The 23,063-nt window shown below is 48.2% G+C and overlaps 1 protein-coding gene across 1 annotated transcript in view; it reads left to right on the forward strand.

Annotated features, from left to right (window-relative positions):
- MYO9A (myosin IXA) overlaps positions 1 to 23,063 on the forward strand; it is a gene marked incomplete at both ends in the record, with an annotated part of 131,334 nt that overhangs the window by 101,715 nt on the left and 6,556 nt on the right. Inside the window, 17 exons of the mRNA XM_079540626.1 lie at positions 2,488 to 2,568; positions 3,416 to 3,526; positions 4,737 to 4,859; positions 5,168 to 5,317; positions 5,562 to 5,872; positions 6,821 to 8,473; positions 9,032 to 9,113; positions 9,627 to 9,839; positions 14,604 to 14,716; positions 14,988 to 15,145; positions 16,671 to 16,894; positions 17,385 to 17,501; positions 17,933 to 18,121; positions 18,977 to 19,024; positions 19,636 to 19,747; positions 20,663 to 20,724; positions 22,689 to 22,881. Coding sequence (XP_079396752.1) covers positions 2,488 to 2,568; positions 3,416 to 3,526; positions 4,737 to 4,859; positions 5,168 to 5,317; positions 5,562 to 5,872; positions 6,821 to 8,473; positions 9,032 to 9,113; positions 9,627 to 9,839; positions 14,604 to 14,716; positions 14,988 to 15,145; positions 16,671 to 16,894; positions 17,385 to 17,501; positions 17,933 to 18,121; positions 18,977 to 19,024; positions 19,636 to 19,747; positions 20,663 to 20,724; positions 22,689 to 22,881 — 3,940 coding nt within the window. The remainder of the gene's footprint in view (positions 1 to 2,487; positions 2,569 to 3,415; positions 3,527 to 4,736; positions 4,860 to 5,167; positions 5,318 to 5,561; positions 5,873 to 6,820; positions 8,474 to 9,031; positions 9,114 to 9,626; positions 9,840 to 14,603; positions 14,717 to 14,987; positions 15,146 to 16,670; positions 16,895 to 17,384; positions 17,502 to 17,932; positions 18,122 to 18,976; positions 19,025 to 19,635; positions 19,748 to 20,662; positions 20,725 to 22,688; positions 22,882 to 23,063) is intronic.

The raw sequence follows: 23,063 nt of genomic DNA on the forward strand, positions 1-23,063 counted from the left end.
AAGCTCAGTCTGGATTAATTGTACACTGATTAAAATAAATGTCTGCAGAGTATAATTCATAAGTAATTTATACATCTGGGGGGGCTGAACTGAGGATGTTTTCCTGACACCCATCTGTCCTTTAGACGTAATGTGGAGGAGTGCAGAGCTGAGGTTCCTGTACAAGTCCCAGCAGCAGAGCTTGGGGTGCTGTGAAGATCCCCCCCATGCAGCAAAGCAGAGCCTTCACACTGCTCCTGTGCTTTCTGACACTGCAGCACTGACCTGGCAGCATCAGAGCAGTGCATACAGCTCATCCTCTTTTATTTAAATGAATGAAAGCATATTGCAGTGTGCTGGCTCCTGGTGCTCCTGCTTGCTCCTCTTCTAGAAGAATGCTGGGCACTCCAGCCCTGATTTCATTTAGCACTCATAAGGGTGAAGAGTTTTCTCCAGGGAAAAACACTTGGTGCTGGCTGCAAGATGGCTTTTTATCAAGAGCAAGCTAATAAAATTGCAGAGCGTGGAACTGGGTCAGCGACAGGAAATACAAATGTTTCCCATCACGGGGTTTGTGCATTGCTGTGTTTTTCAGATAAATGCTGCCTTGTGGCCGATGCCTGCACAGGGAGCTCGCAGCTGCTGCATCTCGTATTGATTTTAGCTGTGCTTGAAGTTCTGCTGCAAAATAGCTCTGAGTCATGGCTGCCCGGATTAGGGGATGCTGCAAGAGCGGCGATGGCTCTTGCTTCAAAACTCAGGGCAGATTTATTACCAGCTCCCCTCCCAGCCGGCTCTCCGTGCTGGGATGTTGGGTCGCAACCAGCAGGGCTGGCCCTGGGGAAGAGGCGTATGAGCTGGAGGTGGGCAGCAGAGCGGGGCAGGCAGTTAATCCAGGGGCCTTGCAGTGCTCGGGGCAGGCCAGATGGCAGTGGGAGGCACGTGGAAGGTGGACCATCTGCTGTGGAGAGCAGAGATCTGAGCTCAAAATCCCCCCTGTCCCTTTGCCTTCCTGTGCTGCGTGATTGACTGTGCCCACCAGCTGGGCTCTGCCCCATCAGAGCCCCCCACGGCTGCTCCGTGTGCAGCTGCACCACACGTGGGTGCCTCGTCAGCCCCTCTTCCCCAGGTCCTGCGTGTAGGCAGACATTGATTAACATAAAAGGCTTCCCCTAAGGATGGCTTCAAAAGGATCGGGAGGTGTTCTGCGAGCCAATCTTCAGATGAACTACATCATTCTAACATTATGCACTTGTGCACACAGGTTTATGAGCATGCATATCCATAAATCCATAGCTGTATGCAGTATATGTGCAACAGAATATCTTTTAAGTAACGGAGTTCTGGCGCTATTAAAATCAGGTCATTGCCACGAGTAATCGGCTCTGGAGCACGTTATTAATACCATGTCAGTCATGTGCTCTGCAATCAGAGACATCCAAAGCACTTAGAGGGCACATAAAAGAAATAGATACAGTGCAGAGTGCAGCACAGGCATCAGTTCAGCCGCAGTGACTCAGGGACAGTGACTAGGCTCTGCTCTAAAGCAGTCAGCGTGTTATTTCCCAGAGCTTGTGCTTTGCTGCAGTGTTTGCAGGTTGGAGGCACTCATCAGGCATCCCATAGAGTGGTTGGATGTGGCAGTGATTCCAACACCGGGTCACTTCTGTAATCTACACTTGTAATAGTAGCACAGAAATGAAGGGAAATGGAAAAGCAGTGAAAATTCTGTGTCAGAAATGTGGCAGAGCCTTGATTCTCAGTGACCACTATTGTGCCTTTCAGCAGACAGGTATGACCAGAGATAGGCCATCTTTGGGACGACCTTCGTCCATTGCGGTTGGACTTGATGGTCTTTAGGCCTTTTCCAGTCTGAGCAATTCTGTGATTCAGAACAGCCTGTGAAATGTTCAGGCTTTAAAAATCTGTAAATTCAATGATTTGACATAATGGGAGTTCACTCAGCAAGACAGACAGGCAAACTGTGCAAAGCAGTTATTGGAGAAAGCTGTCAGGTCTTCCTTTTGCATCATCGAGAATTCCCTTCTGTGCCGGTAACGGTGATCTCAGACTTAGAAAGCGGAATGATTTCTGACAGATGAAAATGTTTGTGTTTCAGACACATTGGCAGTTGGGTGCACAGGGAGCAGGTCGTTGGCTCCCGCTCCGTGCCTGTGCGTGGCTCATTGGGGTGCAGCAGGGGGGGCTTTGGGATCTGCTGGTTGATTTGGGAAGGCTGAAGCAGGGGTCTTGAGGAGCAGCGGGAGTGTTGTTGTGGTTTCTGCAGAGGCCTTGAACAAACAGACTTGCTTGTCTCCGTAGCCATTTAGTTGGGTGTGAAGATGGAAGCAGCCAAGTTGTATCAGTGTGAGATGCTCATTTCGGGGAGGTTTCCCATCTGCCTGGTTTACTCACCATTTGTTCAAAGTTTTGTTTTGTGGCCTCAGTGCATGTTTTCTCCTTGTTCTTCATGCTGTTTCCCAACTGGAGATGTATTCTCCCTTGCAGGCATCACTCAACAAGCTGATGGAGACTCTTGGCCAGGCAGAACCTTATTTTGTCAAGTGCATTCGATCCAATGCCGAGAAGGTAAACCCTGTCCTGTGAGATCAATGCTGCTAATGGTGTGATTGCAAAACCCATGTTCTCTCGTGCAGAACTCGTTCTTTATCTCTCTCTCAGTCAGCCTGCTGGAAACCTTTAGAGTGTCGAGGTTTTGGAAACAGATCCTCCTAGAGCACAGCCACAAGGTGGGGAAGGAAGTAGTGAAGTGGACTAGAATTGGGTTTTAGTTCCTGATTTTCTGCTTAAAATCATCTTGGAAATACTTTGTAAATATGTAATTTTTAATTTTTTTTTAAATAGAAACCCAAAGCCAAGTTGGGGTTATAAGACATTTGTACCTTCTTCCAGAGTAAGCCACGTTAATCAGACTGATTCAGTGATAAAGGCAAATTCAAGAAATACGATGTAAGGATTGGTTTGTCTGCTGGGCTAGAGATCTTCAGTTTAAAAAGAAGGTTATAGGAATATTTTTTTCATATATTAATCCTTCGCAGTCTTACCCAGATGGTTAAGAATACAAAGTGGGGCATCATTGCTCCATCTCACCCTGCTCAGTGGCTGTGCTGTTGATGGGGCTTTCTTAGTCAGCTCAGAGGATCCAAAAACCCCTTCTGTGTAGCTTTCTGTCTAGTTAGATGTATGAAACTCTCCATCTGACGGCTCTGTAGGAGCAAACAGGATTCAACCCTGCTGCCATGAGCATGGTTTCTGGGGCCCCACGTTGCCCCTCGTCATCGTTGCCAGTGTGCATGTCCTGCTGATGTGCTACACGTGCTGAGCCCGTTGACCCACCCACGTGCTTAGAAGTCTCCTCAGGTGCTCGGAGCTCAAGGAAATAGTTGCTCATGGTTGGCCTCCTTTTCCCTTCCAGCTGCCCCTGAGGTTCAGCGACAGCCTGGTGCTCCGGCAGCTGCGGTACACAGGCATGCTGGAGACTGTTCGCATCCGCCAGTCGGGATACAGCTGCAAATACTCTTTCCAGGTTAGCTCAAGTATTTTCAGTCTTTCAGCACTTTCCTCATCGTTATTGCAGTTGTCTGAATGTTGCTAGCTTGCAAGTGCAGTTGTGTTTTTACTAAACAACGAATAGATGACATGTAATGATGACATCAGGAAGGGAGTACTGGTGGGCGGTTTTGCTAAGCTGAACCAGACCAAAGACTACAAGTCCCTCTGCAGTCATCATTATGGTTTTGGAAAAAAAAAAAAAAAAAAAGCTTTATTTTTTCACAATACACACAGTGTATTTTCATAACACATGCAAAATCACTTCTACAAATCTATATCCCTTCATAGTGATAAAGGGAAGTTCAGACTGATGATGGCTGGTCCCTGTTGGAGCTTTAACAGACCGAGTCAACAAGGTGTGAGAGATACAGTTTGGGTTCCCTGTTAAAAGCATTATAAATATATTTTGGAGATTCCTCCATGGTGTGACCCACCAAAGTAACAAAGATCCTTCTCCTGTGTCTAACACCATAGGGCACTGAGCAGCTTTTGTTTCCTCAGGAGCGGCATTTTCCCCATTCTTTCAGCAGTGGCTGCATCCCATCATAAGGCTGACTGGAATGCTTTAAGTCCAACTTGTTGTATTTTCTGCTTTTCCATACTTTTGCCAGCTTTAGTGCACGTGTCAGTTCTTTCATGATTTGCTGTTGCTAGTTTGTTTCCTGCTGGCAGCTGCTTTTGGCCAGATGTCATGTCCTGTGCAGCAGCTGTTCAGAAAGGAGGACTGCTCAGGGTCTTTTTGCCATGAGGATGAATCCTGGCATTACTTGGGAGGATCATTCCTGATACCTCTGCTCTGAGTCCTCACAGCAGCAACCCTTGGAGCAGTCTCTTGCCCGTGATGCTTTGCAGATTCTGGTTGCTCCCTTTTGTAGTGGCCATTTCTGAGGATCTGCAGCATTTTTACTCGAAGTGAGCTTGCACATTGTGCAGAATCCCTCCTCCCACGCTGGGAGATGTTTGAATGTCCCTGGGCCACTGCTTTGATGTGCTTCCTGTGCAGTTTTAAACCACAAATGATGGAGGAAACTCATTACTTTGCAGTCCGTAACATTCCATCTGTCCTTCTGCACCCGGACAGGTCCCTTTTGTGTGGCCAGCGGGGGAAAACCCAGTTACTTACGCAGATGACACAGCAGTACCCACTTAACCCAGTCTTAGTGTTTGTTTTTTTGCCTTCTCAGGACTTTGTGAACCATTTCCACGTCCTTCTGCCACAAGGAATCAGCCCATCTAAGCACAATGTCCATGATTTCTTCAGGAAAATAAAACTCAATCCAGACAATTACCAAGTTGGAAGAACCATGGTAAATGTTTATCTGCTTAAGATAAAGATATGCCAGCATTTGTGCGTAGTTATCTTAGCACCTTTGTATATGTTTATAACTAATGAAAGTTAGTTCATCTGTTCATCAGAAGCTAGTGGTTTAAAGGACGCTTTTAATGTTGTTAATACAAAATAGAGAGGAACGTTGGTGTCTTCTTTTGACCAGGTCACGGGGATCAGGTTATAGGAAGGTAGCCTTCAAAACCCACGTGTGTGCAGGCAGCTCGCTGTCTCCCTAGAAGGAAGGCAAAGGCTCTGTGATTCATGCCTGGTGCTTTTATTCCCCAGGTTTTTGTGAAGGAGCGCGAGCGGCAGCTTCTGCAGGACCTGCTCCATCAGGAGGTGCTGCGCAGGATCATGCTGCTGCAGCGCTGGTTCCGCAGTATGCTCTGCAGAAGGCAGTTCCTGAACATGAGGCAGGCAGCAGTGATCATACAGGTAGGTGGCAATGCCTGGCTTCGTCACAAGTACTTCCATGACTCCTATGGATACAGCTCTGGCTGCAGCTGGAGCATCTGATGCATAAAATCAGTTCCCGTCTCCTAGGAAAGAACTTGCGATCAGAAGAGCAGTAGTTTGGGTGTGGGAGAGATGGAAAAATGGCATAAAGGCAGGTGCTATCCAGTTCCTAAACCATTCCCATTTCAAGAAGCTGTTTTTGCTCTGCTCGCTATGTTTGCAGAGATTCTGGCGTAGCTACCAGAGCCGAAAGCAAGGCAAGCCATCACCAGACCCGCTCATGCTCAGCAAAGCTGCACTTGTGCTCCAAACCCACTGGCGAGGCTTCGTGGAGAGGAGGAGGTTTCTGCAGATGCAGTTTGCGGCCCACCTCATCCAGAGCTGCTGGAGGGAGCACCTGAAGCGGAGGCACGAGGCGGCTGCCAGCATCCAGGCAGCCTGGCGGGGGCACCGCGCTCAGCAGCGGTACAGAGCCAGCAGGCGTGGGGTGCTGTGTTTGCAAGCAGCATGCAGAGGATATTTAGCACGACAAAGGTAATGTTGGTCTTTGAATAAATCAGTAAAGAAAGAAATGCTTTCTGATAGCTCCCAGTAGGGGAAGAGTGAATTCTGGCACCGCTGAGACCAAAGCGACGTACACACGGTGGTGTCCCTTCATGGCATTGCTGGTGCTGCTCCGCTCTTCCCTGATCCTTCCTTTGTCTGCACTTTCTAACAGGAGTTCAGTTAGCTGCCTGCCTTACTCCTAGACTAAGCAGAGCCTATTTCAGGTTAGAGCACGTAGGCAGTGGAAAGCTGAGGACATAAATACTTGGAAGGGTTTTTTTCTTGGCAACAGCACCGCTCTAAGTAGCCTATTTTTAACTCAGATTGGCTGGCCGATCTGCTTGCTGCACCATCTCACAGTGGATCAGTCAGCAAGTCAGGAGCAGGGGCAGCGGTTACTCACGCCAGGTGCTACAAGGAGAAAAGCATTCACAACCATGCCTCAGCTCGCTGGCCGCAGGGCAGGTCTTGATTTGTGCTTGGGGGGCACTGCCTACAAGGTGTGGAGTGACTGACAGAGAGCTGGGAGCTGGAAATAGCTCTTAGCATGGAGGATGAGTGCCTGTTTGCTGTGCCAGAGGCATCCCAGACAGGATGAGGGAGATGACAAAGATAAGCTGATGCAATGTGTTACGATTTTCTGGCTTATAAGCAAGCTACACCAGGGATGAAGGCTGGAGCTGCTGTCATCAGCACAGGAGAAGCTCACAGGTGCATGCATCGGTGCAAATCCTGAGTAGGTGAGATGGCAAAAGAGAAGACTGGAAATGCAGTCTGTGCACAGAACATGAACATGCATCAGATTGTACCTGCCTTGCAAGGAGAGTTACTTGAGATGCCGACAGTGGTGAGATGAAGGGAATGTCTGTGGTGACAAGATGCCACCAGTGCAGTGGGCACAGCGTTACAATGTGCTGCTTTTCTGCTTTCTTGCAGGTTTAGAGCCTTGAAAGAGCAGAGGTTAAAAGAGATGCAGCTGGAGAATGGCCTGTCTATTAGAGAAGAGGATGGACTGGAGGAAGATGGGGCTTTGGAAATTAAGGGCTCTGACCCATCCAAGTGGGAGGATGGCTCATTTGAAGAAAGAGTGAGAGCTATAGAGGAGCACAAGGCGCTGATGGAGAATAATCGGGTGAATCACTTGGACCTCCTGGACACTTCTGCAACCTCGTCGTACAAGAGGCACGAGAGAGCCAGCAGCCAGAGCGGGATGGACACCGAAGAGGAAGTCATTGTACGAGAGAGACCCAAGTCACTGGAGGATCTGAATCAGAAGAAAGTCGTTCGTGCAAAAAGAGAAAGCCGGAGAATGCGTGAGCTGGAACAGGCGAAATTCAGCTTGGAGCTGCTTAAGGTCCGGTCCACTGGTGGGCTGTCACCCTCAGAAGAGCGGCAGTGGTCTACCGAGCTGGTATCTGAGGCGCTTCATTCCCCTCAGGGAACCCCAGAGAGCGAGAGCTCTCAAGGGAGCTTGGAGATGTTAAGCTGCGAAGATACCCCGAGTAAACCCGTTCCCCTGGTTTTAGATGTTCAGCTGCTTCCCACTGAGAGCCGGGACTCTTTGCCTAGCAGTCCTCAGCCTCACCTGCAGGACAAGTCTTTCTGCGCAGCGGATGTGAACAGCAATTTATCCATTTGCAGAAGGATGCTTTCGGACTCTGAGCTGCCCGATAACCGTGCTGCAAAGGAGCACGTGGTCTGTGACCCCCAGAATATCTGCAAGATGCATCCAAGAGAAACTTTCCTTTCTAGTAATCTACCTACTTTCTACGTTCCACCACAGGACAACATGAAGGTAAAGCAGTCACAGGTGGAGAATAACTTGAAGAACAAGGCGGTGGAAAGAGAGGAGAAAACAGCTATGTTCTCTGAGATGAGGAAGGACTCTGAGCAAGAGCAGGGCAAAGTTTTGGGAGGGGAGGAAGGGGAGAAGTCTTCTGCCAAGAGAGAGGAACGTGGGACGGCCGCTGCAACGCAGACCCACTCTCCAGACTCTGTCATCAAGAGACTGGAGAAGCTCAACGTGGAGAAGGAAGAGCGACAAAAGCAGCTCCAGTTGCAGAATGAGAGAGAGATGATGGAGCAGATCCGGCAGCAGAAGGAAATTTTAGAGAGGCAGCGCAAAGCTTTCGAGCAGCTGGAGAAGCAAGGCAAGGTGGAGGCTTTACAGCGGGCCGAACTGAGCAGAATGAAGGACCCTACTCTGAAACCATCCAAGAAACCCGACAGCCGGCCTCAGTCTGTCCTCATCCTGCACACCCAGAACAGAGCGGAGCACGGCGTGGCCCCGGGCGGAGCTCCAGCCTCATCAGTGGACATCAAAGGTCTCACCGTCGGGAGCAGGGGCGGCTCTCCGGCCCACGCTGCCCCCAAGGACAGACCGGTCAGCATGTTCATGGAGCGAAGGGAAGGCCCTGCGCTGGAATCACGGGGCAACCCCCGGCTGGCTGCAGACCCCAGGGACGCCCCGGGCAGCCCTTTCTCTAGGAATGAGCGCCTCCGGCAGCCCCGGGTGCCCAGCCAGCCTGGCGAGGAGATGCGGGCAGGCGCCATGTTCTTCACACCCAGAGACAATCCCTTCGGGCTCCAGTGAGTACAAAGATGGTGTGCTTGCTTTGGAGGCTTTAGAGTCATAGAATCATAGAATGGCCTGGGTTGAAAAGGCCCACAAAGCTCATCCAGTTCCAACCCCCTGCTGTGTGCAGGGTGGCCAGCCACCAGACCAGGCTGCCCAGAACCACATCCAGCCTGGATCTTCCCCACATACTCCCTTCAGTTTTATTTCCTAGTTGGCTAATGCACCAAGCAAGCAACAGGAAATGGAAAATTACATTTTAAAATGCCTACTTTTTGTCTGCCTGAAATTTAAACATCTTTATGCTGTGACAAAGCAATGGCATTTCAAAATACAGAATTGGGAAGATACCATCTGTAACCACTGAGCAGGGTACAGAGCAGCTTGGCGTGTAGAAATTCACACCTTCTTGTTCTTCAGCATTAAGTCAAACCCTAAAGAATTCTGAAAATCTGTGACCTCCAACTGCGATTTTGCTTGGGCTGTGTCCGTCTGCGTTGCTGAGAGCTGTGCTGGCACGGGGGGAAGGCTTTTAGGAAAGAATGAAACGTCTCTGTTTTGTTGCCTTTCAGCAGGGAAGCAAGCCATCAATGCCTCCCCAAGGGTGAGCTGGCTCGGAAGCCATTTAAGATGCCTGGGTCTGGCCGAGGAGAGGTGAGCTGCTGCTTTCTTATTTTCTCTTATGGTTGAAAAAGGGGAAGAAAACTCCCAAACCCTTATTTTGCCAATTTTCCCTCAAATGTAAAGCACAGAGACTGCTGTACTTGGGGGTGGGGATGTCACACAAAGGCAACTTTCACACTTTCTCTTGGCAAAAAGCCCCCATAGCGTTAAGTGTAGCAGCTCTGAATTGCTCTGGATGACAAGGATCTCGCAGTCCTGATGGCAAACACTGTAGCACGCAGTCTTGTCTTGTTTGGTTTATTGTCCATTTAAGTAACATCCATTATTGTCCCAGTTCCTCTGTGCTGTCTTGGCTTTTGTTTTTGCTGGTCGTTTTTGCACTACGTGTAGTAACGTGTGTCCTCCGTGGAGTGCAGTGTTCCTCAGACCGTACTTGAGCTGCGCTGCGTTGCCAGGCTTCAGTAGAATCTCCTTTTTTATTTTTACATTTTCATTTTACAAACTTTTATTTCTGTTGTTATGTTTTATCATTTGGTCAAGCAGGTTCCCAGACCGACCCATAAAAAGAAAGCCCGCATGGCGCGGACGCGCTCCGATTTCTTGACTAGAGGTACTTTTGCTGATGGGGAGGGGGATACGGAGGAAGATGATTACGATGGCAATTTTGAGTTCCTCCTCTCCTCTGACCTACCTCCTCACCCTGAGGCAGGGCCTGCGGCCCGGCTCGGCCAGGCCTGTTACAGTGACTCCGAAATGGTAATTTTACAACTTGCTGGGGAATAGGAGAAAAGAGGGAGCGAGATCTGCGGGAGCGTTTCTTTGCTAACCTTGGCTGCACGGATCCTACGCTGCTTCTTCTCCCACTCACACGGACGTTGTAGATGGGTAAACTCAGAGAACACAGCAGAAACGCATACGAAACAGAAGGGGATATTATTTCATTCTCTCTCCACCATGGTGATGTTTGCTGGCTTGGTTGGAGAGCGGCTTTACCTTTTGTTTGTTCATTGCTTCGCCAGGATTCCCTCCATTACGAAGTGCCTGGGATCCCACTGGCTCTAGCAAAGCGTATGCATAGAAAAAGAGCAAGGCAAACATTGGCCAGAAAAGCAAGAGACAATGAGGAAAAAAATATAAACCTTGCACTTTTGATTTGGTATCCTTAGTTGGGTTATCGAGGGTTGTCCAGTCCTCAATTATTGGGCAAATGTCAGCCGAGAGTATCTTAGAGAAAGTAAAAACCTGTGAATTGGGCAATAAAAACACAGCGTGTTTAAAAACACCTTAGTGACTCTGTCCAGGAGGGGTGGCAGTGACTGAGAGGTTTGGGGGGTGCAAGAGGACAGCCCCTTGCTACTCTGCCCACTTTTCCTGTGGCTTGAGGTGCCTGTGCTGCCCACGTAGACGTTGGATGAGCACAAGGCAGTGACCATCTCATGTGTAAGTGCTCACATGGCTTCACTCGTATGCTCCAACTCCAGGGATGGATGTGGGATAGAGCATAAAAACAAAACTACAAGCAGGATTGGCTTTTCATTTTGTGCCCATTTTGTGGTGTTGCCACAGCAAATATCTCGTGTGATCTTAAAATCTGCCTTTGTCAGGAAAGCTAAGGAGGGCTTTTTTGACTTCTCTGTTAGCAGCTTTTATTATACACGTTTTTTTTCCCCAGGATAATTTCCTAACCAGGAAGGGTGAAAAATTCAAATTGTCCTGATAAAATCTTGTCTTTTGAGGCAGGAATACCTCTAGTGCTGTCAGGCAGGAACGTGATGGAAAGGCACAACTCTTCAAACCGAACTCACTCAGCTGCCCCTTAGTCCATCTCCCTGCTTTTGTAACAGGAAAGGGAGAATTTTACATAGGACTTGTGTCAGAACCAGTTTTTTCCCCCTCATTTGGTGAGAAGTCAGCTGAAGTAAGCATGCCCCTGCAGATGCAGTGCCTCCATCCTGCCCCCTTGCTTTCACTCAAACTGTGGATTTGAAGACACGATGAGAAAGGGAGGGTGAGAAGATACTAACTTGAAAGAATCAAAGATCCTTTAAATGGGGAGAAAATAGGAACAAGAAGCCAAACTGGGAGGTGCAGGTCTGAAACCATCTGAGGAGCCCAGGAAAGCTATGTTGCCTGAAGGCTGTCCCAGATGCTCAATGCGTGCTGATGTGCTTTTGTCCAAGGGAGTCTTGGTAAGGTGAAGGCAACAGAATTCTCCAAGGTGAAGTTAAATGCCAGCATTTCCCTCTGGATTTCCTTCTGCCACAGTCTTGTTGGCTGCTCAGATGGCAGTGGACCAGGTCCTTGGAAATGCTGGAAGCAGCAGCTCAAAGCATGGCGAGGGTCTGGGTCAAGTGTCCTGCTGTGTTCCTGGAGGCTACCCTGTTACAAAGCTTTGTTTTTTAGCTGTAGAAGTCTTTCCCACTGGCAGTCTCTGCTGAGCAAGGTACTTGGAAAACTCCATCCCTGGGAGGGAGCTGGCTCACGTAGAGGTGCTGCTGGGACTCTGCTTACCTGGGTTAACAGCTCTCACTGCATGCAAGTAGCAGTAGTGCCAGCTGTGTCTCATCTCTCCTCCTGTATCTCTTTTCTCTGTGCTCTGTCCCTGGCTCTAACTGTGGGTCAGACAGCAGTTCTACATTGCGGGGTTGAGTTCTGCTTTCTAGCAAACCCTACTCGTAAAGCTGTGTGTGCAGTGTATCCTGTGTCTGTGTGTCCTGGCCCCACGTACGGTGTTTCCGTCTGTATTCTGTATTGCAGGTTTGGCACCAGCTCTTTGGCTTCTCTGTGTCAGGATCACCACACCATTAAGGGAGAGCTCTTGAAAGCAGCAAAATTTAGGGACTGCTTATTTGTATTTATAAGTAGAGCCCAGCTGGGTGTTGCAGATGATGAAGCAGCCTAAAATAGAGCAGAGTGGTGCACCTTGGGTTCAAGCAGGGGATATGCATGTGGCCATATCTATTGTGCCTTGTGATACTCACATGAAGGCGCGTCCAGCCGTCTCCATATGCAGTCTAGTTGTTGTTCTGGTAAATGGCTTATTCATACAGATCCTGCCCCTGGCTGCAGCTTTCCCAAAGGCCTCTTTTGATGTGCTGCTTGGTGTCTGAGCACGTGTAACCTTGCACAGCTGAGCACAGGGTGACTCTGCACTAGCACTCTACTGGCACTGTGTTACCCCTTGTTTTTTTGGGGCAGTGGTGGCTCACCAGGCACTGATGCTCCAGGCCTAAATCCAAGGGCAGCGAAGACCATGAGCATCATCAGCCAGGGCCACAGCCCGAGGTGCACCAGTATATTAGGTGGCTGCTTAAGGTACTGCTGACTGCAGGGAGCCCAAGTGCCTTTTAGATTGAAGCAGTGATGTATTTTGCTCCAACTTCCATCCTAAAGCCACAAATTGACAAACAGCAGCCTGATACCCACTGATCCTGAAGAGCCAGCTGTGACAGAAGAGCTCTTGTCCCAAGATTTAGGAAGCCCTTCAGTGCAGCATGCAGCACTGCTGCCTGCTGGGACAAATCATCTCATTTGCAAAATGGCAAGCAAAATAGAGGTTGTGCTTTTGGAGGAAAAAATGGGGTTCCCTCTTCCTCCACAGGATGATTGCAGACTCCTGGCTTCATGCTTTGTGGTGCACCCAGGGTGAGGAATGTTTCCCAGGCAAGGATCTGGCCCTTCTGCTGGAGGAGTCCCTCAGACAAAAGGATCAGTGTCAAAAATGCCTTCAGTCCTCTCTCAGAGCCTTGCAGTGCTAGCTGAGGAAACACTTAGCTGAAACAGACCAAAAATAGAGGCAGAGCAGGGAGATACATGGTGGTACTGGTGAGATTACAGGTAGGGACCATCTCCCTATGAAAGCTTTGCAGGGAAGCATGCGGTCCCAGAGGTGCCTAGGTGTGACAAAAGAAAGGCCACAAAGTCACTGTGAGCCTTAGCAGTGAGGCTGTGTGCCTCTTCCACCCGTGCCCTCATAGGCACCGATGCCAGGGAGCATTTCTTCCCCACACGGTTTTGTTCCATGCTGGTAAAGGTGAGGATCATTTCCAGGCCCCATCTATTAGCATCCAGCAGGCAGTGATGACCCTGCTGTGTTTTGCTTCATAGAAAGACCTTTTAGCAGAATTTAACAGAGAACTTTCTCTCTGTCCTGACGTGTCTAATCCATTCCGTGGATTGTGAGGTCTTTTTTTGCCTTATATCTCTACACCACTACATGGGATCATCACTGAGATGGTATCACTCACAAGAGGAACAAGAATGGCAGTTTTGCCTTGTGTGCTGCCATCTCCTGGCTGGCAAGGAGGTTAGTGCAGGGTGAGGAATGAACTGGAGATTGGTGAGGCCCACGTATTGCAGAATTTTATATGAGTGTTTTTAATAGGAAAAAAAAAGGGGGGGGAATGCTTAAAAACACAATGCATCCAGCTGGGAATCCAGGTTAAGGGAAAGCTAAAGAAGATACCTCCAAGTCACGTCACAGCCTGATTCCCTGCTTCCCAGAAGTCCCCCCTCCAGTCACAGCTGCCATGGAAAATAAGTGCAAAAGTTGCTGTTTTTATAAACGTGGTCAGAATGTTTCTGGGCCACACTGCCTTTTAGGTGGCTTCCTCCTCTGTGCTGGGCAAACCAAAGGGAGATCTCAGGAATGCTTCCCAAGACAAATGGTGTGGCTCACATAACAGTGGGGAAAGCCTTGTGAGCACATGAAAAGAGAGATAGGAAAGTAACATCTCTGTTTGTTCTGCCTCTTGGGACACGATTTTTGGATAGCAACTGCAGGTCATTAAGCATCTCAGCTCAGGCCTCTCCCAGGGAGAGGAGGAAATGCACCATCTCTTGCCCTGTCTCTTCCCAGGCACAAGACAATAGAAATAGTGCAAAATCACTGTACAGTGTGAAATAATAATTTGTAATTTATTGTTTGTGGAATTCCGTTAATTATTGCAAATTCACTTTGCCCTTAGGAAATTATCCCATGACTCTTGAAGTGGTGATGAAAGCAGGGATCTTTCATATCAAAGCTGTTTAATGTTTCTAAAGGATCCATCTTAATGTGTCCTTGGCACAAAGTCTTTGGATTCCTATTTTTGTTCCCTTCTGCAAAGTCTTGTATGGGAGCTGAAGGCAGGCTCTGCTGGGAGGGATCCATGCGGGAGGTTTGGGAGCACCACAAATCAGCTTGGGTTGGCTAACGATCGTGCTAATGGGCTCTAATTGAATGCAGAGCTGCCCAGCTCTGTGCTGGTGACAAACCTGTGGCCTGGGGCACACTGGCTTTCTGCATTTGTTACTAAAGAGAAGGTAGACCTCAAAGCAGGAATGAAGAACTGTACTGCTTTAGAAATCCTTATATACTTCAGTAGTTGCAGTTGTAGCTAGGACTATAGCAGATAAAAATAAAGGTGTGTTTTTCAGTCATTACAGATAAAATCTTCAACTTTTGCTTTAAGAAAAAGCATTATCTGGCATTCCGAGAGCGGTGTCATTTCCTAATAGTTCACCCTTGGATCATTACAGACAGTTCAGCGGTTCTCCTCGGGGGATGGCCAACCAAAGCTTCACAAAACCATGTCTCAGGGGGAGATTGGGAAGCTGGCAGCCACACAGAAGCCCCTTGCCCCTGATGGGAGGTAAGGAACATGGGACAAGCCTGTCCCGGGCCCTTCTGCATCCCTGAACCCTGCTGGTCCTCAGCTCAGTGGTTTTGATTCAACCAGCCGTAATCACCGATTGCATGTTTTGTACATGACCATGAGCTTGCAATCGTGCAGATTTGCCAAGGGGCTATCATATAAATTTAACTCCTAAAGGGACGTGAAGGTCTGGGAGGCGTTGGGTAATTTTGAGCCGAAGGACACTTCCCTAGTTAAGGCAGTTCCTCTTCCCGCAAATTGTTTGCAGGTCTCAACGAGCCAAGATGAGATTTTGGGTGAAGGGAAAGCAGGGGGAGAAGAAGACCCCCCGGGAGAAGCTTGCCACGCAGTCTGAACTGCTGGAGCTGTATGCTGAGCAGGAGGTGCCCAGCAGAGAGGTGGCTGCTGGCCTGCAGCTTGGCGAAGGTGAGTGGTGGGTGAGCAGGCAGCAGTGTGTTGTAGTGGCACAGATACTGCTTTTGCTGTCATAGCAGAGGTGAAAGCTGTAGCTGTTGGGAGTCTGGATTTACGTAGCCATTAAGGTAACCCAGTTCATGGTGATGTGGGTAAAGACGTAGAAGGGAAGGATGTGGAGCTCTTGGAGCGGGTCCAGAGGAGGACCACTAAGATGATCAGAAGGCTGGAGTACCTCTCCTATGAGGAAACGTTGAGGGAACTGGGATTGTTCAGCTTGGAGAAGAGAAGGCTCCGAGGAGACCTCATTGTGGCCTTCCAGTGCTTGAAGGGAGCAAATAAACAGGAGGGGGAACGGCTGTTTGTGAGGGTGGATGGTGTTAGGACAAGGGGAATGGTTTTAAACTGACACAGGGGAGGTTTAGGTTGGATATGAGGAGGAATTTTTTCAGCCAGAGGGTGGTGATGGAACAGGCTGCCCAAGGAGGCTGTGATGCCCCATCCCTGCAGGCATTCAGGGCCAGGCTGGATGTGGCTCTGGGCAGCCTGGGCTGCTGGTTGGCGACCTGCACACAGCAGGGGGTTGGAACTGGATGAGCACTGTGCTCCTTTTCAACCCAGGCCATCCTGTGATTCTATGATAAATATGTTTGTCTGTAGGCCTGAAGTATCTGTAAATTGGAGTTTCAGACATGATTGTGTGATCTGTGTGAGGCTGCTGTAGGGAAATGAATTGGGAAATGGCACAGATGGGAGGGACATGCTGCTTTGCTTCTGTTGACTTCAGGAGTTACATCAACCCTGTGGCAGGAAAGGTAGAAACTGGGATCCAGAACAGATCTGGAGGGATTCGGAAAGCACTCAAAAGAGATACTGTGCAATACGATCCAAAGCAGATGTTATTTCTTTCACAATTTCTGTGTAGCTTTAGAAGTAGGAATTGTCTCTTCAGTCTGGGAGGCAGAGGACAAGGGCAGAGGACAAACCTCTCTCCCCAAGCCCCAAAGCCAGCTGTGTGCCGTCACCAGCAGCTCCATCTCCTGCCCTGGAGCTAATCCTCTCGGCAGCCGTCTGGACAGTGACAGATGTTTTCCCTCTTGACAGAGGAAGTAACCAATGGAGAAGTGACATTTAATCTTCCTACAAGCACCACACAGTACTTTTCTCCTCCTGTCTCCTTATTTTGGTGACAGAACTGTTTTCCCTTTGTGTTACCTTGGCTGTCGGTACAGCTCTGGGAAACGATGCATCATTTTTCACTTACTGAGAGTTCATCAGCTGCCACAGGTTTTTATTACTGCCTGAAACAAGCCCTGCTTCTCTTTCAGGTCCTACATAAAACACAGGAAGAAGCATTTTTATTGATTCATGCTTCATCTCACCTAATTCAGGAGATGCAGAAAAACAAAACGCACTGCAGAACTCCAGTGGAGTCAAATACCAAACAAATACTGCCGCAGCATTGCCGGCCAGGCAGAGAGCATGTCAGCTAACCTGTGCTTTTTTCTGTCTCTCCTTTTCTAATTATTACCCCTAGAGTTGGGTCCTCACCATCTGACGCCGCCGCGGAGCCCTGAGCTGTCAGGAATCTACCGAAAGGAATTTAAGGAGAACAAAGAGCCTTCTCCCAAAGTGAAACGCAAACGTAGCGTCAAAATCAGCAGCGTGGCTCTGGAGCCTGTGCAGTGGCAGAACGACTCGCTGCAGATCATAACCAGCGCGAGCGACCTGAAGAGCATGGATGAGTTTCTCCTGAAAAAGGTAACGCCTGCCGTTGGTGCTCCAGTTAAATCATCAGAGAGCTCTGAGAGCAGGCGGCGGCGGCAGAGCGATGTTATCGTGGAAGCAGCAGTAGCAATGCTAATAATCCATCTAGGGGAAAGCTTTAGTTGCATTCCCAAAGCTGCTAAGAGTGCACAGCATGTGCCAGGGCCAGCCTGGGACAAAGGGCAGGCACACTGTGCACATATGGCATGGTCATCTCACATGAGCACAGCAGCTCTGGCGCTTCCACTGCTTTGAGCTGCCCCTAACGGCATCAGAAATGGGAGACTCGGGAGGGCAAGAGTTGAAGGCTCCAGGGAAGCACTCGTGTTTCCACATTCTGAGTTTGTGTGCAGGAGAAACTGCCTTGCAGCCGCATGTTGTCATCATCTGCTGGTGGTGGGGCAGCTGCTCGTTAGCGGCGCTCCGTCTTACGTAGTGCCACAGCAAAAGTCACGTTGGTGCATAACGCCCTTTGGTTTCCCAGATGAATGAGCTGGATAATGAGGACAGCAAGAAGGACACTCTGGTGGATGTTGTGTTCAAGAAAGCACTGAAGGAATTCCGGCAAAACATCTTCAGCTTTTACTCCTCAGCGTTAGCGGTGAGTGAGCGGGCAGCACGTGGCAGCATCTCCAGGAGATGCTTTGAGTTCTGCTGGTAGGGATGTCACCAGGCCTTCGATTCCTGATCTGCTTGTCCTAAAGGGAAGATGCTCTTCATTTATGTTCAGTCCCACGAAGCTGTAAATTTGGAATTGCCCTTCCTCCTTAACTCAGCGTACTTCAGGTGAAGATTTCAGGTCCACTGGAAAGTAGAATGGGTTTCAGCTGAATGGGAAATGACAATAAGTCAGTAAACAGCTCTCTGCCACCCAAGTGGTCTGGAAACCTGTGTGTTAAAGTTGTGAGTTGTGAACATCTGAGAAATGCAGTGAGTTAAAAGCCATTTGGACTGAAATAATTGCCTGGAGCAGAGAAGGCAGCTTAATATGAATAAAAATTTCTTTTTTTTCCCCTTCTGTTTCTGTAACAGATGGATGATGGGAAAAGCATCCGCTATAAGGACCTGTATGCCTTATTTGAGCAGATTCTTGAGAAGACCATGAGGCTTGAACAGAGGGACTGGAGCGAGTCTCCAGTTAAAGTCTGGGTCAATACATTCAAAGTCTTCCTGGATGAATATATGATAGAGTACAAACCCCTGGACTACACTGCAGTGAAGGTACTCAGCATTTTCTGGAGCTATCTTTCTGCAGAGTCACACTCAGACACCTGGTCTGTTGTCTTCTCTTGTGTTGTGAGCTGAGGTGGGCCATGTAAGCAGGCACACAAGGCTTGATTCACTGGTGTTGTTTTATTGGGCTCAGCAAACCCAGGTTCTTATCTGGGATGAACTAGGCCTTCTCCACTGCCAGCATGTGGACCTTGTCTCCAGGGCCAATCCTCAGCTATCTATGGGTGGGAAGGCAGCTCAGATCTTTGAGAGATGAGTAAAGACAATGTGCTGTTTTCTCTTGGGCTTTCCTAGGCTCTTTGAGCACCAGTGACCACATGCATCACTCTTGGTCTGGCTTTGGGAGCAGGGTATGTGGGTAGTGACCTCAGGGGCTGAGTTCAGGCAGTCAGTGTTCCTCCACAAACCTGACCTCCTCGCTTTCTCCTCCCTTTTGTCTGCAAGGACCATCCCGGGGTCTTGGAAGATGGTGTTTCTTGCGCATCAAGGAGAGCAGATGTCCCATCTTTGATCTGCTCTGAGTCCTCAGGCTCTCCGCATAGGATTTCTTCCAGGGCTCTGGCTGCAGTGCTGTGCCCTTGGGTGTCTTACTTGGGATCGAATGCTTTAGGTCACAGGTGCTGGACATGGAGCCAGAGTAGCAGCTCATCCCAGCTCTGAGATGAAGATGGTGACAGTTGGCTAGGGGATTTCTGAAAGTAGGGTGGTCCCTTGCAGGAGTGCTCCTTGGAGTGCAGGGCAGGACGGGGCTGGAAAGAGGTGGAAAAAGTCACGTGTAAGAGCTGTGCATGCTTTCCTTGTGGGGATCATCCATTAACATGCTCAAATCTCTTTTAATACCAGGTGCCAAAAACGGAACGAAAAAAGAGAAGGAAAAAAGAAGCGGATGTGGTGAGTTGAGCACCCTGGGCCTGTGTGTAAGAACCAGTCCTTGTGGCCAGAGCTGCATCTGATAAGATTGCTGCTAATGATATGTGCTGTGGTGAGATCCCAGTGTCTCATCTAGTGAGCGTGCACCCTCGAAAAGGTGCTAGGGAGATGGACAAGGTGAATTTGGTTTGCCTGTGAACGGCTGTAGGTTAAAACAGCAGGCTGTAAAGCAGCACTGCTCTTCAGATCAAGGACTGCTGTAGGTTGTTCTATGAGAACACGTCCCGCGTTAGTCAAGACCAGATGTGTATCTGACAGAGCTCTTGTCTTGAAGGATGTAATGGCACTGGGAAAGACGTAAAGGAAAAAGGGCCATAGAAGCATAGAAGAGCTCCTCAAAATGGAGAGCTTGACGAGTTGAATGCAGCTGGTTTCTAAACTGCTTGATGAAGATTTGTTTCCATACAGGCTGGATTTCTGAGCTGCTGCAGGGTTATTGGTCCAAAAAGAAAAGAGAAATAGCACAGTGGTTCTATGTAGGAGCCCATGCTGGAGAGCTGCCCCCATTGGGTTCCCCATTCTGAAGTCTCCAGTCTTTTTCTCACTACCAAGTCAAATCTTTCTCGTCGCAGGTCGAAGAGCACAATGGGCACATTTTCAAAGCAACTCAGTACAGCATCCCCACCTACTGTGAATATTGTTCCTCCTTGATCTGGATAATGGACAGAGCTTCTGTTTGTAAATGTAAGTGTGCTCTATTTGACTTTTTTATTTGCTTACATTGCTTAATTATCTTAATTAAAATATAATTAAGATTATATTAATATGCTTATATTACAGTCACGGGGTTTGGGGCTCTGAAAGGGTTTTTCAATTGTTTTGGACAACCCCACTGTCAAATGTTTGGGGTTTTTCACATTAGAATAGGTTATGAGACAAACCTTAAGGATTTCTGAAGTCACCCGGTGAGTTCATCCTGCCATTCCTTCCAGAATATACAGTGGTGTTGTGCTTGGGAGCTTTATTTAACAAGTCATAATTCATGATTTGAAACCATTCAAACCACCTGTAAGTACTTTAAGAAGGGATGGTAAGGTTCTGTGACAGGTATGGCACACATGCCCTACAACTGCACTCTGTGGGATGAATGCCTGAGAGTCTTGTGGCCATCATTGGGCTTGGAGAATTTGACCTGCAGGCACTTGGACTTTGGGGTAAATCAGGAGAGTGGAGATGAAGAAACAGGCAAGGTTGAGATCTTATTTTGTTGGTTTTTTTTCCATTGATTCTTCAATTAGGTTAGAAATAGCCACCCTGTGGTGCTTCAGGCTGGTATCCAGTGCAGGAAGAATACAAATTAGGTGCTATTTCCAGTCTCTGAGTATATCCATGTCTGATAGCTCAGAGTGACTCATGGATTGTTTTCTGAGTTGATCTGTCAGGTTTTTTTAATGCTTCAGGGACTTAAATATAGAGCCTTTAAAATGAAAGGCTTAATTTTTTTTTTATCATTGGAGTGAATCTAATACAGAATTGACCCCTAAAAATGCAAATTTGCCTTGCCTTTGACCTCCCAGCCCTAAGAAGAATTACTTAATTCACATTTCTGCAGAGGTCTGAAGTTTTGGATTATTGAGTGCAATTTTTTCTTTGCTGCAGTATGTAAATACGCTTGTCACAAGAAGTGCTGTCTCAAAACCACGACCAAGTGCTCCAAAAAGGTAAGCTCCTCTCATTCCTTTTTTCTCATTGAATACCTTTCTACTTGTGATCCCAGTCTCGTACAGCCCCTTTTTTTAATGAACACTTATGGGCACGGAACTGAGCACTGAGCTGGCAGTAACCCTTTGCTGAGCTGAAGGTTGGACTGGGGCTCCCTGGAGGTCACTCCATTCACTGCTTCTGTGGCTGCACATATTTCACTAGTAATACAGTGATGCATCAATATATATCTGCCCAGTCATGCAGCACCTCCTCCAGTGATGTTCCCTGGCTTGTAGCCATGCTGAACGATAGAAATCTGCCTCATTTTATAGTTTTCAAGGACTTCAAAATGTGGCTGCTATCAATAAATAACATTTTTTAATAGTCAGTGTTATTTGAAAGAGAACTTGCAAAACCCAGTGTCTGTCACAGTGGTACTTCGGTTTTGACTTCCGTGGCTTTATGTTTGTTTTCAGAAGGTCAGGATGCTTCCAGTGGCGTTCTTGCAGCCCACAGCCAGAAGCAGGACCCACTGCAGCACCTCCAGCCTTGGTTTCTCGAGGCTGATGCCTTTGTTCCCAGTACAAAAGGCAAAAATACAGGTTGTTCTTCACCCCGCTGCTTTGATAGGGCTCAGTCCCCAAAAAGCTGCAGCCCTACAGCTGAGCTGTGGCACGAGGACGGGGATAGCAAGAGGTGAAGGGTGGGCGGATGATGCTGAAGCACTTGCTGTGCTCATTAGAGGTGAATTAAATACTGCTGGTCGTGTTGGAGGATATGATTGACAGTGAATGAATGCAGTGGGTCACACCAGTGAACAATGAGTCATCAGGCTTTTTTTCTTTGTTGTTGCTTTGGATAGTTTATTTCGTGCTGCTTATGCCCCCAAAAAATGATAATGCAGCCAGGATAATAATGTGTGCAAAGCTTTATGAGCCCTCAGGAGGCTTTGCAGGTGTACAGCCTCCACAAAGTGTAATTACATTTTCCCCAAGAAATAATCTGAATATGTATACATGTATTTAAATGTGTTTGCTTTGATATGGCGTTTCTTCTGCACTTTCTGGCAGTCCATCTTTGCAAATTGGGAATGCAAATTGGGTTCTATGAGGTTCTGCTCTACAGATCTGGGAAGCTTCATGAAATCACTGATTTTTTTCAAAGAATATGGCAGTGTCTTCCATACTTGCAGACCTTTTGCACCTGTGACGTGAGATCTGAGCAACAGAGCCTCCTCTTTACAGGGAGACCTTCAGGCTTTGATAGATGCTACTGTTCTATGGGGCAGAAGAAGAAGCTGCTCCTTGTGCCAGTGCTTCAGTGACACTCACCAGGAATGCAGCAAACAGGAAGAGTTGAGGCTGTTAACATTTCGCAGGACAATAGGAGAACTGCCTGCAGTGGGTTCATTAGTTAAATGTCACAAAGGAGGTACTGATGTGTTCATCTCAGTTGATCTTTTAGTCCTTTTTTGTTCCTTTATTGAAAAACAAAACTTAAAAATAAAACAGCTCTCAGTGGTTGCTCAAAGATGCTTAGAGTCTTCTCATGCTATGTTGTTTCTCTGCATCAGTTTTTATGAGCTGACAATGAAATGATAGGGTCTCCACTTGGATGGTTCCAGGTCTTCCTGTAGGAAGGCTCTGGCTTGCCTGTGCTTGGTGGATCCCTGTTTTTGGGGTTGCTTTCAGCAGCGAGCTGTGCATTATTGGTGGAAGGATGGCGTGAGTAGGGAAAGAAAAGATGTAGGAGTTGTAAGAGGAGCTGTGACCTGTTTCAGAGCCTGCACTGCATTGTGTGCTGTCTTGATTCCCTGTGCTGGGACTGGGCACTTGTGTCCAGATGCTGTTAGGTCTTTGGCCAGGAGCGCCATAACCATGGTTGTTGAACAAAGAAAACCCCGTGGTTATGACTTTGGGTCCTGGCACATCGCTTTCTGCAGTTCGTTTCAGCCCTTTCCCATTTTTCTCTTCCCCATCAGTACGATCCTGAGCTCTCGTCCCGGCAGTTCGGAGTGGAGCTCGCCCGGCTGACCAGCGAGGAGCGAGCTGTGCCGCTGCTGGTGGAGAAGCTGATCAACTACATAGAAATGCACGGGCTGTACACAGAGGGCATCTACAGAAAATCAGGGTCCACCAACAAGATCAAGGAGCTGCGGCAAGGGCTCGATACAGGTAAAAGGGGAAACAAAGCACAGGAAGAAAAATCTCTGCAACAGCAAGAGTTGGTGTAAGCAAGCGCTGCTTCTGCATTTCCAACCAAATGCCCATTCCAAAATCTGGTTTTGCTTACAGCTTAATATTGATCGTTATTTCTTCTATTTATGCCTTCTTCTCAACGCTCTGCTGGACCTCAC

Source organism: Tetrao urogallus (assembly GCF_951394365.1).
Source record: "Tetrao urogallus genome assembly, chromosome: 11".
Classification (NCBI taxonomy): domain Eukaryota; kingdom Metazoa; phylum Chordata; class Aves; order Galliformes; family Phasianidae; genus Tetrao; species Tetrao urogallus.